The sequence below is a fragment of the Anser anser genome (assembly GCF_964211835.1).
Source record: "Anser anser genome assembly, chromosome: 1".
NCBI lineage: Eukaryota > Metazoa > Chordata > Aves > Anseriformes > Anatidae > Anser > Anser anser.
In genome coordinates this window covers 144,419,468-144,431,800 of record NC_139720.1, presented here as the reverse complement: position 1 = coordinate 144,431,800, position 12,333 = coordinate 144,419,468, and the positions used below count along the sequence as shown (strand labels likewise).

General features: G+C 39.6%; 1 protein-coding gene across 2 annotated transcripts in view; it reads left to right on the top strand.

Annotated features, from left to right (window-relative positions):
- TGFBRAP1 (transforming growth factor beta receptor associated protein 1) overlaps positions 1–12,333 on the top strand; it is a 36,614-nt gene that overhangs the window by 601 nt on the left and 23,680 nt on the right. For both annotated transcript variants that reach the window (XM_083818918.1, XM_083818919.1), the window contains exons 2-4: positions 1,831–2,532; positions 8,348–8,542; positions 9,561–9,715. In XM_083818918.1, the coding sequence (XP_083675044.1) occupies positions 1,831–2,532; positions 8,348–8,542; positions 9,561–9,715 (1,052 nt within the window). The remainder of the gene's footprint in view (positions 1–1,830; positions 2,533–8,347; positions 8,543–9,560; positions 9,716–12,333) is intronic.

The window sequence follows — 12,333 nt, the reverse complement described above, 5'->3', positions numbered from 1 at the left end:
AAGAGCAGGGCTGCGAGGTTCTCCTGACGGCAGGCGTTAGGAGAGGATGTGCCTGCCCTGCCCTGCCCTGCCCCACGCAGACTTTAAACTCCCAGGCAGGAAAGCCGCCCGTCCTCCCCGGGACGCAGCCCGGCACTTCGTGCTGCACACGCTCTCCGAAAAGCAAACGACCAAAAGCTGTTTCGGTAGTCAACCTTTGGGCTGCCCTCTTTGGCTTAACGTCTTGTGTTTTGGAGGGCAGCGTGGCTGTGTTGCTCAGAGACCTTCGCTATCATCTTACCTTGGGGTATTTCTCTGGTGTTTTCGTGTTTTCTTAGCTGAAGGTCAGAGGACAAGCTTAAACCCTAGATGAGGCTGCAGTTTGAAACAGTCAGGGAATCCAAATCCAAAATCCTTTTTGACTTCTGGAAAAACTAGGAAATGCTTGGCTTAAAAGATCACTGTTGATTACATTACATTCTAATGTAATCCATTTCTGGATATATTCTTACTTTGGTCTGATTTCAGTTACTGGTAACTCATGAATTGTAGTTTACCTTTGCTTATTCATTTTTGGAAATTTTTGCTGTGGTTTTCAATATTACCTTATAAGAGCAAAACTTTGCTTTTAGATGTAGTGGTTTGAAACAGAATTCATTTTTATTATTTGTGTTTAATTTCAGGGTGATTACAGGAGCATTTTGGTCCACAGAATTCTCATTTGACGTTTTATATCTCCACAGTGTAGGAGAATTGTGTGTGTTGTTTCTCAAAGCCAACACTGAATGTCTTGAGTGGATAAGTGGTTGTTATGGAGCAGTCATGACACAGTGAAGGGTGACTAATTTAGGTCAGCAGCTCTTCGTCTATTCTTCGGATCACTCAGCACAGGTGTCTGCCTGTTCCATATAAAAGACAAGTCTGGAGTACAGCAAAATTACATCAACTGGTTTCTAAACACTGATAATCGCTTCGTGAATTGGATCTGTGCCTTGGCAGTGCTTGATTGTAAAAGGGAAGGTGTAGTTTGCAGAATGTGAATATTATAAGTGCTGCTTAGCACTTAGAAACAATCTTTTCGGAATGGTTGTGGTAGTAGTGAACAGAAACTCCTCTAATTTCAGTGTTTCTTGGGCTTAATGAGTGCTGTATTGGTCATATTTCCAAGTCAGCTGTTTGACCATGCCTAATACTTGCCAGTGCATAGTTTGGTATTTAGTGCTACTCACACATCTCTAAAACTGATGCTTGATGATATTACCCCAAAAAAATCACTTAGGTGATTTTCATGAATTATTTATCAGTAGCTTGAAAGTTAATTTCACTTCTTACTGTTGGAAAGTAAGGAATGGAAAATGTGTTAAATGGAATCTGCCTATGCTATTTCACTAGAAGAGGTACTAATAGGAGTAAATTTTGTCAAATAGAATGTAAAGCAACATGAGATGTTAACTTGTAGCACTCAAAGCCTTGTAGCTACTCTAGAAGTCTGAGAGCCTGTATCTTTTCACGTAGAGAAGGTGTTTGTAATCCACTAGGAAGAACTGCATGCAGTGCCAAAGTATTAGAGAGCCAGCAATGGGCTTGTTCTATGCGGAAGAAGCATTACTTTCAAAATATCTGGGTGCTACTGTGAATCTACTTCAGAACAGACTTGAAGCGAAAAGTCAGTTTGAGTCAGTTCTGTGGCTACTAACGTGCTCATTCTGGTTCGTGTAATCTGGCTGGAAACAAGAATATAGCCCGTTGAAAGAAAAAGCAACTGTGAAGTTTTTGTGCTGCTTAATGTTAAATGGCTACCTCTGATATTTGATGGTGGTGATTTGATAACTTTTTTTCTTCTTTACTCAGATCACCCGGAAGACACAATGAGTGTTAAAGCTTTCAAGCTCGTTTCTGCTGTCGAGCGGGAGGTGTTAATGGGAGACAAAAATCACATCAACATCGAATGCATCGAGTGTTGTGGAAAGAACCTCTATATTGGAACCAACGACTGCTTTATCTATCACTTTCTGCTGGATGAAAAGCTATCGACAGCTGGAAAAATATCTTTTGCTGCCACCAAGCAACTGCATAAATACCTGGGCTTCAAGAAGCCAGTGAATGAGTTGAAAGCGGCATCTGCACTCACCAGGCTTCTTGTGCTCTGTGACAACACGATAACACTAGTTAATATGATGAACTTGGAACCTGTCCCCACTGGTGCTAGAATCAAAGGAGCTGTGACGTTCACGTTAAATGAAAACCCTGTGAGTGGGGACCCTTTCTGCGTCGAAGTCTGCATTATCTCGGTCAAGCGACGGACCATTCAGATGTTCATGGTGTTTGAAGACAGAGTCCAGATCGTGAAGGAAGTGTTTACTCCAGAGCAACCCTGTGCCGTGGCTGTAGATGGCTATTACTTGTGTCTTGCACTTACTACACAGTATATCATTTTGAATTATAATACTGGCGTCTCTCAGGATCTATTTCCTTTCAGTAGCGATGAGAAACGGCCGATTGTGAAGAGGATTGGCAGGCAAGAGTTTCTGTTGGCTGGTCCTGGAGGGCTAGGTGAGACTAAGGTTATTCTTCTCTTTTTTTGGACTTGAGAAGGAAAACTTAAGTAACTCCTAGTATTTTACAGAATCACGATATTTTTCTTCACAGTTCTGTGTTGGAATGTTGTGATACAAAAATAGATGATATATTATTAATACTAAATGTTACTGCTCTCCTGCCGCCTTAATGCGCACAAATCAGGTTATTTGTATTTTAATCCTGCCTGTAGAAAGCTTTATGTCTGTACAGACAGATAACAAGGTAAGTAGTGTCCTGCAGGCCAGAGTGAATAAAACTTGGTTGGTACCAAGTGAAGTTTCAAAGGCTGATAGCCTGTCTGCAGTGACTAGCTGCAGTGAGTTTGAAGAGCCCCATGTTGCTATGACTTCTTTTTAACTTAATGTAGGCAAGCTATTTTTTCCTCAGCTGTTACTCAGAGTCTGTACAAACTCCCTTTCAGAGGCTGTAGCAGACTCACAAATAGGTATGTTTTATGCAGCACTAATAAGAAACGTTACGGAACTAAGCTGCATCCCAACTCCTGCAGAAGTAAGCTCTCTTAACTGTAGATCTTGTGACCAGAGACAGTGCTGATTCTCTCATTTGCTTTTTTTTTTAAGTAGTTTTCAGCTCTGCATTACAGAAAATGATTAAGTATTGCAGAAATGAAGTTAGATCATGAGAGATAATACTCTCATCTAATGGATGTTTGTAAGGACTAATGCTGCTGCAATCTGTCTAAATCAACAACATGCTGTAAGTTCAGTAATCTTGAGCTTTTTTTGGGAAAGCTGCGATATCCCAGATATGACCAAATGCAGAATGCTTTCATGCTGTTTGCTGTATGATCCTACATTTAAGAGGTACAGTTTGTCTTTCATAACACACTAGGAATAACATGATGCAAAGAGATCTGAAATATTTAGGTCTGTAATTCAGGGATCTGCATGGTGTTTTTTAATAAATTCCAAAGGAAATCAAGGATGAGATCAGGTGTTTATATTATTTTCACCTTGTGACCAAATATACATCAACTCAGAGTTTTTCCCTGAAAGTAGTAGGGGTGCATTAGAATATCAGCTTATGCAAATTAAAGATGTTCCAAGATGAACTTGTTTTTTTTAGACTGAAGACTTTTCTAAATCATCTTGGTTACATGCTTTATATTAGAACTGTTTGTTGTTTTGAATGTGGATGTGAATTTGTGGATGTTAACCAGTTTAGTAGTGCTGTGAAAGTTAAAAGTAATGAATGGATTGTCTGAAGGTATTCCTTTTTGGTGTATTTCTAGGGAGACACGATTCTTACTTTAATCTATTTTTTTTTTTAGGAATGAAATCAGATTCTGTTCAATTGCTTTGTTTTCATTTTTTAGAAGATTAGATACATTCTCACAAAATAGAAAGCAGAATTATATTTAGTTAGACTTTTGTTTTTATCTGTTGTCCTGGAAGAGAGTTACACAGTAAAGACCTTTATTTATAAAATCCAACGTGTTTGTGTAAGTAGATTGTCCTGAGGTTAAAATACCAGGTACGTGATACCTTAAGCACTCTTCTACACTTCTTCTACAGAAATCTACACTTCTGTAGTTCTAGATGTGCTGTAAACTTTCTCTTTTCCTGTGATGCAGACAAAGCCTAACTTGTGCTGTCTTAGACACCTTACTAAGAGTGCTTGCCACTGATCGTATAGTACTTCCTTGCCAAATTCAGTTTGTGATATTTTTTAATCATCTGTTTTCCATTCCATCCTCACTGTAGATTTGTTTGCTATCATCCACCTTGATGTTTTTCCTCAGTAAAATTCTTGGTGTCTTTAGCAATAGTCTCTTTGCAGTTGAGAATGTATGTGAGCACCTTTATAAAACATCATTGGCATCTTGGCATTTGTGGCAGGCTCTTTCTGTTAAGTGAATGGACTTGAAAAGGCTTGATGTGAATCTTAAATTCTAATTTTGGTTTGCTTTTCTACATCTTGTTAATACGCATTCATTTGGCATTTGGTAGAGCATCTAGATTAAATTCAACTTCTTGTTACTGAGGTGGAAATATTCTACGTTAATATATTTGGCTTTATAGTGTTTGAAGTGATGTGTATCTACTAGATTAATTTCGTTTTGATTAAAGACTGGAGTTAAGAATGGTGGCAAGCAACCGCTTGAAATGGTAATCATAAGTAAAGCATCTTTGAGTTTCTTGGGCATCTAGCATATTTCCTTTGAAACAAAGGTAAAGAAATCAGAACTGTTCATAGTTGATCGATAGATTTAGCCATTCAGGACTTTGATTCTACTTGCAGTTAGCGTATAGTTCATTCTTTCGAAGGGAGCGGGAACTTAATTTTTGGTGTGTCTTCATTCAGACCAGTAATTAGTTCATTCAGACTTGAAAATCAGAATTGAATTCTGATATGTATGAGTCAAAATTGAATTCTCATATGTATGAATCAGAATTGAATTCTGATAGGTATGAAACTATGCTTACCAAAATTCAGTTTCTCGTTTCATGAGGCTTTTGTTCAATGTTTCTCATCAGATTTCCTGTAGCTTCATTTATTTGATAAGTTTCAACAAACTGTTCTTGTATACTGGTGCAGGGTGTGCATTCCTAGCACCCACTGGAGCAGCTACCCATGGAACATGACTGGTCTTGATGCGCTGAGCTCCCAAGGGGAGGATGCAACTCCCCAGGTCTGAGGCTGCAGAGAGCTGAGACTGGGGCAGCTGGAAATACTGTCCTTGCATTCAGGTGATGCGTGCTTGGTTGGGAATTTGCATTGCCATGTAAAGATGATGTAGGATATGATCCACAGACAGCACAGCATCGGAGAAGACAAAAAGGAAAGTGAATCCTTTTTCTAGGACCCTGCAGATCCGTGAGCCTGACTGTGTTTCTGGAATCCTCAGCTCCTGGGTCCACTGGGAAAATCTGGAGCAACAAAGACGGCAGTAGAGAAGAACTAAGTTATGAAACAGTAAATAAAATGGGCAGACAAATCCACAGGACCTGATGGGATGCACCCATGAGTGCTTGAAGGGTGGTGGTCAGTGTCATGAGGGGAGTGCTAACGGGTTACCCGAGATAACGGGTACAAATTAAAATACAGGAAATTCCATGGAAACATAAGAAAATCACCCTCATTTTGATTGTGGTCACACTGTGGAACTAGAAGAGGATGTGGAGTCTGTTCTCAGAGGTACTTAAATCTGTCTGGATGAGGTCTGGAGCAACCTAGTTGAACCTGCTTTAGCTGGGAGATTAAACTGGGCGATCTCCAGAGACCCCTTCCAAGTTCAACTATTCCATGACTTTAATAGGCAAAACACAAATTTTAAGTACTTAACTTTAGTTTATTCCTTTTGCTTTTCCAGCATAAACTCTTATCAGCAGTGTGTGGTTTGAGCAGTTGTGTAGTGCCTGAGTAGCCTACAAACGGACAACTGAGCCTTGTGACTTACAGCAGGCATGTGTGCTAAGCAGAACGATTGATAAAAGGTTGTGTGTGGGGTCTTCTCACAGTTGATGATACTGCATGAAGCAGGGTGGTCAATGGTAACAAACACGTCCCCTTCCTGTTTGCAACCACTTCTAGTATTCCTCATACTGTCAACTTTGATAACCAAAAGTTCTCATATTAGTTTTTTAAACAAGACTAATGCTGCTTTCCTTATTTCACTTTTTCCAGATATTTTTGCTAAGAAACTTTTTTGTTTGAAAAACGAACAAACAAAAACCCTACGCAGTCTATTGTACAGAGCCCTGAGTAACCTGCTCTGATTTAGTAACCTGATCCTGCTTTGAGCCTGGAGGGTTGGACTGGATGTCCTCCAGAAGAACTTACGTTTTTCTTCGATTCTGTTATTCTACAAACTTCTAGATCTCTTAGTGCTAAAACAGCGTCATTGCATTTTTGGGTAGCTCTTGTAACCTTTGGATAGCATGTGCATTTTTAATATGAAATTAATCAGTGACTTCATCTTTCATCAATTATATTCCTGCACTTAGCCAGACACCACAGCCTTTTTATAGTTGTAGTGTTTATTGTTATCCTTAGGTGAGAGTTGGAGTAACTGGAAGGCATTAAAAATGGGTAGCACAGTCAGCCTTGTGTCATATTTCACTTCTGATCCACAAGGTTATTGAGATCTATAGAGTAAATTCGGATTGCATATTATGGTATTTCCTGCAAGGTGCTCTGATAAAAAAGCTGAATCATTATAGTGTAAAAGTAAATAACATTGTTTGCTAATAGGTGTGAAATGATGTCTTTGTCTAGCACCCCTACTCAAAGGAAGGGTCTGGTCATTTCAAAGCTGTTCTGAAGGATCCAGAATCTTAATTTTATACCAGAGTGCTGTAACCATGTACAACCACATCTTTTTTTTTTTACTTCCCCTTCAATATGGCCCTCCTACCCAGCTAGCCTTACCTCATTATCCGCTGTTTGGAAGAGCTTTTGTAAATTGAATAACATAATCTTTTAATCTCTGTTCTTTAGAGCTCAGACTCATTCTGCCAGCTGTCAAGTGGCTCATTCCTGCTGTAGAACAATTTCCATAGTCACATCTTTTAGTGTAAAAAGTACTGATTTTAGGTGGTATTTGTTCATGTTTAAAACTGGAATCGACATCATGCTTCAGGATGGCTCGCTGTCAGAATTGCTGAACAATGTTTGAAAATTCAGACAGGAATTTTTCTTCGGTTAATGCTAGAAAAGTCTCAGGAAATAGAATTGGGGAATACCAAGTACAAGAAATAGAAAGACACATTGTTCAAAAGCAAGTCAAACTTGGTAGAAGAGAATAGACAGGAAGACAGCGGCAGAGAAAAACAAATTAACTGAAGATATAGGATTTAATCTTGTTACATTGAAGGCATTGTTGGAACTTGTGGGGAGATGGGGGTCAGCCTCGCAGATAGCTAGCGATAGGACTAGAGGGAATGGCCTCAAGTTGCACCAGGGGAGGTTCAGGCTGGAAATGAGGAGACATTTCTTCTCAGAAAGAGCAGTCAGGCACTGGGACGGGTTGCCCAGGGAGGTGGTGGGGTCACCGTCCCTGGAGGTGTTCAAGGAGAGGTTGGGCCTGGTGCTTAGGGACATGGTTTAGTGGGTGACATTGGTGGCAGGGGGATGGTTGGACCGGGTGATCCTGGAGGTCTTTTCCAACCTTAATGATTCTGTGATTTTATGATATTTAAGTCTAATCTGTGCTTGGCTTTTGTGAAAATGTTTTATGCATAATCTCAGAATTTTTTTCAAATGATTGATTACACCTTACAGGAAGGAACTTGACTCTCATTCTCTGAAAATTTTGCAGTGGCAAAAGTGATGAAGTAAATAATTGTCTATATATTAAAATCCTCTTCAGACATATGACATGGCAAAGAATAAATATGCCTATATTGCAGGATAGGTCAGGCAGTGCAGGCCTGCAGCTCTTAAGACAATATTGTTTGTATTGTTTGAATATTGGATCTCACTAAATATTTGTGGTTTTGAATGATTTTGAACATGGCATAATTCTTTAATGTTAGGGTTTTTTTTAAATAACTCGAATAGTTCTTGTTAGGCCTTTTCAGTATTCCTCTCTTTTCATTTCTCATGGTGTTTGCTTCTGTGGGTGAAGGATAAAGAAAAACTTTGAACAGAACAAACCAACAGGTGTGTAAGATCCAGGGAGCTATGATGCACTGTCGTTGTGTTATCTGATACTGCATCTGTTCTTTTGGGCATGTTATTTCTATACCCTGGTATCCATGCTGGGAAGGGGAGGGAATAGTCTTTGATTAGTGCAACCCTCAAGCTTTTTTTCTTTTTTTTGTAGGCATGTTTGCGACTGTAGATGGCATTTCACAGCGTGCCCCCGTGCACTGGTCCGAGAACGTGATCGGAGCAGCTTTGTGCTTTCCCTACGTTGTTGCTCTAGATGAAGAGTTCATTACAGTGCACAGCATGCTTGACCAGCAGCAAAAGCAAACCTTACCTTTTAAAGAAGGACACATTCTACAGGACTTTGAAGGTATTCAAAAGGATGCTTTTTTGTATCAGTAATTCTGGAACAGTCACCAGTGTGGGCACAGTTACTTCCATTTGTTCTTTTTAAACAAAATATCTAGCAAGCATGTTAACCATTGTAACTTTTCCTTTGCAAATACTTTTGATTAGATTCCTGCAGCCTATGGTAGGAAAATTGTCATCCAAAATTCAACACTTCTAGCAAAATGTATGCTTGTTGAATGTGCTCCAATTGTCGAGTCCTTTGTCAAATAGGAGTGTGTGGGCCTAGAGCTTTTTCTTACAATTTATTTTCTTTACTGTATTACACTATTAGCTTTATGTTGTGTGAAGGAACAGCATTAGCTTGATGTTATGAGTCTATAATTGTGAGCTACAAATATCAGTCTGCTACTTTTCCTGGCAGTTTTAACATCTTACAATTGTGCTTTTGGACTGCTATCTGAAATATCTGTTAGAGGTTCAGAAGTAGGTATTTTATAAAGAACTTTTAAACAGAAATACAAAAATTATGATCTGTTTTTCAGTTAAAGACTATTTAAGTGTGGAATACATTGCATCACTTCTCTTTTTCTTTTTTCTAGGGGAGTTACAAACTCTAGTACTGTGAACTGTGTGTTACTAGTTACCTTTTGAAGTACAGCTTACAATTTCCTAATGTAAGCCTGAGGAAATAAACTGCTAGCTACAAGTCTCTGTTGTCTTGAATCTGGGCAATAGTTTTACAGTGGTGACCTGTGCAACTTTGGCTATCATCTCTTATGATGAGCTGTTCATTTACTTAGAGTGGAACAAAATCTGCTGTAAATAAATAAAATTAATCATTATCTTCATATGAGGGGCATTTTACAGGTAAACTGTACTACCTGGTGAATATAGTAACAAGAAATGCAAGTTTTAAAACTTTAACCCTGTTTAGATTCTTCTGTCTTAGATAGTAAATATTAAAGCTTATTTCTAAAAATCGTTTTTTTTTTTCCTGCAGAGATTATAAACTGAATATGTCTGTTTGCTCTGTCCAGGAAAGGTGATTGTTGCTACCAGTAAGTGTGTGTATATCTTGGTGCCTCTGCCTTTGGAGAAACAGATTCAGGATCTTCTAGCTAGTCACAGAGTGGAAGAAGCCCTTGTTCTAGCAAAAGGAGCTCGAAGAAATATTCCAAAAGAGAAATTTCAGGTCTGTCCTTTAATTTTCATGAAAATGTATACCTATGGTGGGGGCTGTGTATGCTGATGGTCAAGTGACTGTAGAAGGTGGGAGAGGGATTTACTTTGAAAAGAATTCTAACTAGTACCTGTTACGGTTTCGGCCTGAGGAAATAGATGTGCTACTGAATTTGTTTGTTTGTAATAGCTATGACATTTTCAGGGTTGAATGCTGCTCTTTTGTTTTTGGTATTTTTTTCCTCTTGCGTATAACTAAACAAAACCAATAAACTAGCGATAGAAAAAACACTGCGGTGCTTATTCTAGGTTCAGTTGTTAGTTGCTATTGCTGTTTAAAAAAAAAAAGTATACTTCCAGTCAGAATTTTTAAGTTTGACTTTTTATTGGGAATTCTCACTGTGTCTTAAACTCCACAGTATTACAACTTTGAAGTTAAGTGATGGGAAATCTAAGCCAAGTACATGGTAGTTCCAGGCTTGTACTGGTGTGTAACTGAATAGTTAAGATCTTTGTGCAGCAAAAAAGTATCTTATCGTAGAATGAAAAGTATCTTATCGTAGAATGGTTTGGGTTGGAAGGGACCTTAAAGGTATCTAGTCCCAATGCCCTCCTGCTCCCCACATGGACAAGGATGCCACCCACTAGTTCAGGCTGCCCAAAGCCCCATCCAGCCTGGCCTTGAGCACCTCCAGGGATGGGGCACCCACAGCTTCTCTGGGCAGCCTGTGCCAGGGCCTCACCACCCTCTGAGTGAAAAATTTCATCCTAACCTGTAATTTAAATCTTCCCTCTTTTAAGTTTAAAAGCATTCCCCCCGTCCTATCATTATCTGCCTGAGCAAAGAGTTGCTTTCCATCTTTTTTTATAAGCCTCTTTATGGGGCTTCTTTTTTTTTTATAAGCCTCTTTTTTATGGGGCCTCTGCAGAGCCCTCTTGTCTTCAGGCCGAACATCCCCAGCTCTCCTTTCTTCATGGGAGAGGTGCTCCAGCCCCTTGATCATCTTCATGGCCCTCCTCTGGACCCTTTCTAACAGGTCTATATCTATCTTGTGCTCAGGACCTCAGACTTGGATGCAGCACTCCAGGTGGGGCCTCACAAGGGCAGACTAGAGGGGGGACTATCACCTCCCTTGACCTGCTGGCCACTCGCCTGTTGATGCAACCCAGGATGCAGTTGGCCTTCTGGGCTGCAAGCCTGCACTGCTGGCTAATGTCAAACCTTTTGCCCACCAGAACTCCCAAGCCTCTCTGCAGGGCAGCTCTCAACAAGTTCTTCTCACAGTCTTTAATCATGTCCAGGATTGCCCCAACCCAAGTGCAGCACCTTGCACTTGGACTTGAATCCTCATTAGGTTCCCATGGGCCCACTTTTCTAGCTTGTCCCATCCCTTTGGATGGCATCCCTTCTCTTGTATCGACTGCATCACTCGGCATGGTGTTATCTGCAAGCCAAATCCTTACTGGTGGAATGGTCCACTCTTCACATCTATCTGTCTCAAATTTGGAGATCAGGATGTCGTGTGGGGCCATGTCAAAGGCCCTACAGAAGTCCAGGTAGATGACATGGGTCAACCTTCCCTTGTCAACTGATGCAGTCACTCCATCGCAGAAGGCCACCAGAGGGGTCAGGCGTGATTTGCTCTTGGTGAAGTCATACTGGCTGCCTTGGATCACCGCCTGGTCTTGCATGTGCCTTAACATTGCTTCCAGGAGGCTCTGTTCCATGATCTTTCCAGGTACAGAGGTGAGGCTCACCAGTCTGTAGTAACCTGGGTTCTCCTTTCTACCCTTTTCAAAAATGGGAGTGATCTTAGATCTTTGGTTACTGAGATTTGTATTCCTTTCCTTCTACCTTGTGTTTATATCGTAATACATATGCTACTGGATTTGTTCCTATCTGTGATTTAGAGACTGAAACTTGGATAAAGTAGCATTAAATCTCTGTAATATAAAGGAATAATCATTTTATTCCTGAGTAATGTTTTAGAACATGAGAAAAATTCACCAAGCAGGTGAATGAATCTTTGATGGTTATTTTCTTTTTTGAAACTATCTGTAGTTTGCAGGAAACCTACATGCAGAGCTAAAATGAGTCTTTTTCTATTTTCAGCTACTTTAGAGTATTTCATTGCCCTCAAAATGGCATCTGTTGCATTACTTCCAGCTGAAGTAATTCCAAAATGAATTAGTCTGGCAGGATATGTATATCTTAATTTTAAGAAGTTTGTAATTTTGTTCATATTTCAACATTTAAATTTTGTTCAGTGCCTTTGGAAGAAAGAAGTCATTAAATTAAATGAAAATGTTAGGGATTTTCATTTCGATCCCTAATTCCTCTGTAGAATGAGTGGCTGGGAGGCTGCTCTGCAAGTTTAAAAAAAAAAAAAATACTTGGCCAGAAAAGCATTTCCCTCCTTTTATTTGCAGATAGTTTTACCTTAGTACTTAAAAAGTACAGAAGTATTGAGAAGCATTTCAGCAAATTCAGAATTCAGTTTTGTGTTGCATCTTTATGTCCAAGTTTTCCTTTGCAACCTAACGAATCAAACCAGAATTCTTCTGTCAGAACAGAATATGTGATTAAAGGTCATCATGCAAAGGCATTAATTTTCTAATTATTTATTTCAG